This window comes from Galeopterus variegatus, unplaced genomic scaffold (assembly GCF_000696425.1).
Source record: "Galeopterus variegatus unplaced genomic scaffold, G_variegatus-3.0.2 Scaffold7517, whole genome shotgun sequence".
NCBI classification, from domain to species: domain Eukaryota; kingdom Metazoa; phylum Chordata; class Mammalia; order Dermoptera; family Cynocephalidae; genus Galeopterus; species Galeopterus variegatus.
The window spans coordinates 14,126-21,559 of record NW_007733628.1 but is presented as its reverse complement, the minus strand read 5'-3'; the positions used below and the strand labels follow the sequence as shown (position 1 = coordinate 21,559).

Here is a 7,434-nt window from a genome sequence, read left to right as displayed (position 1 = left end):
AGGGACCGGCAACGGGATTGCAAACCTCGGCGTTGCTCCCGTGCCTCGCTCAGCCAGTGAGCGGGAGCCGGTCCGTATGTGGGATCCGAACCCTCGGGCGGGAGCGCCACCGCGCTTCCCAAGCGGCGCACTACCCAGTGCGCCACCGGGCCGGCCCCAAGTATGAAAATTTTTAATTCACCCATAGTTCTTACTTTTTGTACCAAGTAATTAATATGATGCCTTAAATGTAATGGGAAAAATAATGCAAATATTATGTTAACTATCTTATTAACTATGTAGCCCTGGATTGCTTAGAATAGTACTGCTCCTGAAAGTGAATTCTGAGGACTGATGCTAATCCACAAACTCTTAGTGGTTGTGGTGCAGTAAGTTCAGAAATCAAGAACATACCTTTGGAAACTTTTATAGCAATAAAATTATTTGGAAAACATTTTATGTGTATTGAATCTTAAAAGGTGATCTATTTTTTATCTAATTTTTCTAGTAACTCATTTTTATTTTATGTGTATTGGTCCACAACTAATTAGAAATTTAAAAACCTGGTTGTCCCAACAGGTAGTTTGAGAAATACTAGCCAAGAAAATCCAGTAAGTTTGACCGAAAAGCCTTAAGGCTCCTAGATGACTTATTTAACACAGTAACTAGAAAATATGGTTAACAATGTTAGTAATACTTTTAGCATTTAATAATTCATAAAGCATCTAAGTCTGATAGGACAGGGGTAATTATCCCCATATTATACAGAAGGAAACTGAAACTGAGGTAAGTAAATGATCTGGCCGAGGTCACCAAGTTATTAGATGGCAGAGCTGAAAATGGAACATGAATTTTATAATGCTAAGCCAGTGTTCTTTTTACTACATCATGCACAAGGGTGAAATACGAGTATATGCTCGTTTGTTATGGAAATTGAAACCATGATTGTTATCACTCAACTTTGAAATGAAGTTATTCATGCTTTTAAATTCAGTTGAAGCTGAATGGTCCTGGGCATACGGAGAAACAAAAGAACCTATTCAGATCTGAACTTTGTCTTTTAGACTGTAGCCTTTAATCTCAGGAGTCTTAGATTTTTCCTTTCATTGTCTAAACAGACTCAGGAGTAGTAAAGTGTTAATTTTTCGATGATATATTAACAAAATGTGAATATGATGTTGAAATGTGAAGGAGTGAAATAGAAGGCATAAACTGAAACAATTTTAGAAAACATGTTCTAGTCAGTGCTGACCAATAATAAGCCACTAGCCACATATAGCTATTTAAATTTGAATTAATTTTGTGCCTCAGGGCTGGCCCAGTGACCCAAGGCATGGAGTCAGAGACCAGACCCCCCTCCCACAACCAGGCACCTCCATACCAGCACCTCAGGGCCCACCCAGGGAACCAAGGCATGGAGTCAGGGACCAGAACCATGGAGCCAGGGACCAGACAGTCCCCACAACCAGGTACGCTGCCAGCACCAAGGAGCTTGCCAAAAACATCACCTCCATGTGGGTGGCCCACCACAGCCACCACAATAACCATGGCTGCTGCGAAAGCGGCTAGACACCATAACCACCATGCAGATGGTCCGCCAGCCACTGGAGTGCATTGACACAAGCAGAGTCACCAGCAGAGATAAAGAAAAGAAGAGGATGTCTTTCTCCACAATCCCATTCCAGAGTGACAGAAGAAGCATCCGCTCTATGATAATATTGGGGAACCTGATCACACCTCAGCATTGGACATCATCTAGGCAACAAATCAACAGAGTAACCATTATTCTTTCAGAAGGAGAGAAGAAATTTAGGGTAATTAGAAGGGGGAGGGGGGAGGGAGAAGGGGATGGGAAGAGATTGGACAAGGGGCATAAAGAGTAATTATGATTTGTAACAGTATATATGCTAGTAATATTGATTTGATCAACATATCTCAGTGTTGAACCCCCAAAATATGTATAATCAATTTTGATTCAATAAAAACTAAAATTTTATAAAATCATAAAATAAAATAAATAAATAAATTTAAATTAAATTTTTTTTTTTCCTTTTTTTGTCTTTTTTCGTGTCCGGCAACAGATCGCAACCCTCAGTGTCGCGCCCGTACCGGACCGGGACCGGCAACAGGATTGCAAACCTCGGTGCTGCACCCGCACCTCGCTCAGCCAGTGAGCGGGAACCGGTCTGTATGTGGGATCCGAACCCTCGGCGGGAGCGCCACCATGCTCCCAAGCGGCGCACAGTAGCAGTGCACCACCAGGCCGGCCCCAATTTAAATTAATTTTAATTAAATTAAAACTTCAATTCTTCAGGTGCACTGGCCACAATCCTCAATAGCCACATATGGCTAGTGGTTACCCTATTGGGCAGCACAGCTATAGAACATTTCCATCACTAGAAAATTCTATTGGCCTCTTACCTTCAAAGAATTTAAAGTGGAAAAGATAAAGAAATTAAAATCAGAAGTCTTCTACTATAGATTAATAAGAAAAATCTATGCACATGTACCTGACAGTTATTTCCAAGACCAAATCATTTCATACACTACAGCTGGTTAGCTAAGGTAGTGAAGAGAACTTTATCCTAAATTTAATAGAGATGGATTAACATAAAAGAACATAAAACTTGCATTGGAAGAAGGTCCAAAGTCTAATTTTGAAACAGAAATTTAACATGAAGCTAAACAATGTTAAATGGTATTTCTTACCTTTATAATTTAAAAAAAGAAAAGGAAATGTGTAGATAATGGACAATTAAGGAAAAATAAAAGGAACATTCTATGGCTCTTTAAGAGTTTACAGCAATGCCGGCATAGAAAATCAGAAAAATATGCTCAAAAACACAGTTAGGGCACTGCCTTGGGTTGAACGTCCCACCAAAACTTAATCTCCACTGTAACTGTTGAAGATGGAAAATCCTATTGTGGTAATTGAAAGGTGGAGCCTTGAAGAGGTGATTAGATTGTAGGAACATGCCATAGTGAATGCATTAAAAATGGTAGTCAGGGGCGTGGTTCTGAGGACTTTAAAAAGAGAGTGAATGAGGAGGTTAGTCTCGCCCTCTCTGCTTCACCATTTTTGCAATGTGATATTTTGCCATCACTGTTGCCACCACCAAGGCTCTCACCAGATGTGTTCCCTGGACTTTGGACTTCCAGCTTGTGAAACTATAAGCAATAAATTTTGTTTTTTTTACAAATTACCCAGTTTAGTATATTTTGTTATATGCAGCAGAAATGGACTAATACAGACACTATTGGAATTATGGTGAAATAACCTTATCATTTGATAATACAGATTAGAAATGCAGAGTTGAAAGTCAAAACAACAGGACAAAATGAATCTTTTATAGCAAGGAAATCAACCATGGATTAAAAGTCCAGGAAATGAAATGTGTTTTTAGATCTATCTCCAAAGACATATGGCCAGCATCCGAAACCCTGATTCCGACCCAGCTGCCATGCTCAAATTCCACACTGCATTTCAGACAAAAGCACTGTCCATATTATCTTGTCTCTCAATCTGTTGAAATAGGCTGGACCTATGTGAAAGCCCAAGGACTCTTTTTAACCCTTTATTTGAAGGCCTGCATCAAAAGTAAACCAACACCTGGCTCCACTTATCCTTCCAAGTTAAGGGGCCCTGAAAACTCATCCAGCCTCCATCTTATTATGCTAGTGATATGACAGAAAGAAAGCAAAGCACGAAGAAAGAGCCAAGAGGGGAGACAATGCAGAAGAGAGCTGAGAGAACATGTGTTCCAACCCGATGCCATTTATAATACTTGTCCTGGCCTGTTATATCCTTGATGCATATGGGAGCTCCTTCTCTTTTAGGGCAGAGAGAGAGAGAGAAGGAGAAAATTATTTTTTTAATGCCTCAAAAAGACAGAATATATTTATTTCCAAACAATCTCCTCTAAATTCAATTGAGATAACCATAGATTATCCATATTTATAGAGGCTTTGTGAACAGCTTATCTGATTCTTGATAACAAGAAGAAATGAGTTAGAAATCTAAAGATAGATGGCAATGCTGGAAAAAGCGATCATAAGTGCTCACAAGATGACTTCAACAAGCAGAGAGGTGTGGCGGAAGGAGTACAGTCTCTGGAGACAGATGATCTGTGTTCAAATCAAGCAAGGGCCTCTTACTGGCTCTATTGGAGGAATTGATAACACCTGATCAGCTATATTACCTGCAATATATCCAGAGATAAGGATATCCACCTTGAAGAAAAAGAGATAAACAACGAGAATAAATAAAAAGAATTTATAGAAAATTCCAAGTTGCCACTGTTGAGATCCAATGGAAAGGAAACCAAAAGGTGAAAGAAAACCTACTGTTATTAAAAATAACTGTTTTACATACTCATTAGCAAATTATTCTAAGGATGAGAAGGGTAATAAAAAAATCAAGTTGGCTACAGACTAACATCTAAAGGCAGTTAAGTCTAACTGCAAAAATGTGGAAGAGCTGATCACTGTAGATTAATATTAGCAGGGGACTCTATGCAAATACTTTAAAAGATCAAGGCAGAAAACTCAAATGTGTGAAGCATCAGAGAATGGTGCAGCCTGTAGATAACTGAAAAGGTTGCACCAGTCAAAAGGTATTCACATTGTAAAATGTTTAAAAACTGTGTGTGCTACACACAGCAAATCCACAGGCAGAATTTAACCTGAGGGATGCCAGTTTGAAACCTTTCACACAGAGCAAGGACAGACTCCCATCTATAGACAAGTTACATGCAATATGAACGAGAAGATCCCGTCAATCCCATCTAATTCACTTTGAATCACAAAGGGATGAGGATCTAGGAAAACAAATGCTACCTACCTTTTTTTAAAAAAAAATCAGTATTATTAAAGTTGTGTTCGGGCTGGCCCGGTGGCACACTGGAGAGTGCGCCGCTTGGGAGCGCGGCGGCGCTCCCGCTGAGGGTTCGGATCCCATGTGGAGACCAGTTCCCGCGCTCACTGGCTGAGCACGGTGCGGGCGCAACACCGAGGGTTGCGATCCCGTTACCGGTCAGTAAAAAAGACAAAAAGGAAAAAAAAAAGTTGTGTTCACTATTCATCCCACATGCTGCCCCTCTTTTAACTTCAGAGAAGGAAAACTGAGCCATTAAAAACACATGGTAGAGGAAAATAGGGAAAGAAGAGTATGGAGCCATCACAGAAATATCCCAAACTCCCACCGAGGGTTCGGATCCCATGTGGAGACCAGTTCCCGCGCTCACTGGCTGAGCACGGTGCGGGCGCAACACCGAGGGTTGCGATCCCGTTACCGGTCAGTAAAAAAGACAAAAAGGAAAAAAAAAAGTTGTGTTCACTATTCATCCCACATGCTGCCCCTCTTTTAACTTCAGAGAAGGAAAACTGAGCCATTAAAAACACATGGTAGAGGAAAATAGGGAAAGAAGAGTATGGAGCCATCACAGAAATATCCCAAACCTGGAACAACGCTAAAGGTGAACATTTGGAAACAGCAAAACACCCTGAAAAGATGGGGGAGAGTACCTTGCCTACAAATGATTTATCAATTAAATTGAAGAGTAAAAAAATAACAAAGGAGCTACAAAAACTGCATGCCATTGTCAAGATACCAAGGAATATCAAAAGGCCTGTGGATTTTTAGTTAACCATGCAGGTCTTTACCTCAACAAAATAAAAAATCCCCTTGCTGATTTAACAATATCATCTCACTCTCTGGGTCTTCAGAGATCACCAGATTGATGTTTACCACACCTAGATCAAAATCTGAAGATGTGGGCTGGCCCATGGGTCACTCAGGAGAGTGTGGTGCTGATAACCCCAAGGCCATGGGTTCGGATCCCATATAGGGATGGCTGGTCGGCTCACTGGGTGAGCGTGGTGCTGACAACACCAAGTTGAGGGTTAAGATCCCCTTACTGGTCATCTTTTTTTAAAAAAAAAATCTGAAGATAAAAGTGATTTTTACCTAGGCAAAACTGAACCAGCTCTGTAGGAGATTTATAGTTAAATAATACTAATACAAAGATCAAATATGGCCCAAGATATCAATCTCACAGGTATTGATTGATCAGGAACAGGGTGTTCGATCAGTGAGACAAACAGAATAAAAGACTCCAAATCAAACGTTATCAAGCAAGGGAGTTTACTCCAGTGAACCTGGAGGGGAAACTGAAAGATCAGTGTTCTGCCCTCATACAGACTAGCAGAGGATTTATAGGGTTTGTCTGGGAGGGGGTTGGGCAACTACTCTGAGCACTCAGTATTCCGTAACAGCTTCACATCTTTCCTGCTTCATACAAAATGTTCTTTTCAGAAAGCAACAGCCTGTGAGAAAGGGAGGAGGTAGGGGGACAGGGTGAGTTGTAGTCAACATGGCCATGCTTATGTTAAGCTGACTGTGAGGCCTAATACAGTGGTCACAAAACTTTAGCCAGTGGGCCAAATTCCGCTCACGATCTGTTTTTATAAATACAATTTTATTGGAACACATATTTGTTTATGTATTGTCTATGGCTGTTATAGCTCTACAACAGCAGAACTGAATAGTTAGTTGGGACAGAGACAGTATAGCCCACAAAGAGCCTAAAATATTTGCTATCTGGCCCTTCATAGAAAAAGTTTGCTGACTCCTGATCAAAAAGACATGAAGAAAGCAGAGAAGTTTGACTAGGTTTTCCAGACTTGTAGAAGGGCCCTGAACATGGGAATTCTTTGCTCCTCTTCACTCACCCTCAGAGCTGAAGCTTCTCCCCTATCCCCCCAGCCCCACTTCACCATAGTCAGGGCTTATGACTGTGAACAGTGTATGGTAATTAAACATTGTGATTAAAAACCTATGGGATATCAGAATTTCATATTTATTTGTAAATTATCCCAGTCGTTTTCCTAAGTTCTTACATTGTTCTCACATTTTCAGAAGTCTCCTTTTTATTGACAGTCATTCTCCTTCTGACAACTCTTGGTCAATCTGTTTCCCTGCTCTTCTTTTCTCACATATTTATCAAATGTAATACATGTTCTAAGCACTATTTTCTTCTAGCTTCACATTTGCTCAAGAGTCATTTATCTGCTTCCACAGCTTTCAATATCATCCTGTACAGCTAATGCCTTCTCACTTTGACCTTTCCTTTAAACCCTACACCTGCATTTCCAAATGTATTCTTCATGGGGGTGCCTTGTGTTCCTACTTACATTTATCTGGTTTGACATCTAAATCATTATCTCTGCCCATGAAAACAAATTATAAAATGTACACAAAAATAGCACAGCTAGTCATTGTTTACATTCCCTAACAGTTAATTGCATCATTCTCCCACTGGGTGCCAAAACTAGAAATGAGGGAACTTCTCACCATCTACATCCAAACAGCCTTAAAATTCTGAAGATTTTTTTTTTTTTCCTTTTTGTCTTTTTTCATGTCCGGCAACGGACCGCAACCCTCAGTGTTGCGCCCGT

The 7,434-nt window shown here is 40.3% G+C and overlaps 1 protein-coding gene across 1 annotated transcript in view; it reads right to left on the bottom strand.

The window, feature by feature from the left end:
- The window catches only part of STPG2 (sperm-tail PG-rich repeat containing 2), a gene marked incomplete at its 3' end in the record, with an annotated part of 145,085 nt that overhangs the window by 124,424 nt on the left and 13,227 nt on the right, over positions 1 to 7,434 (bottom strand). The window contains exon 2 of the mRNA XM_008592030.1: positions 4,179 to 4,209. Coding sequence (XP_008590252.1) covers positions 4,179 to 4,209 — 31 coding nt within the window. The remainder of the gene's footprint in view (positions 1 to 4,178; positions 4,210 to 7,434) is intronic.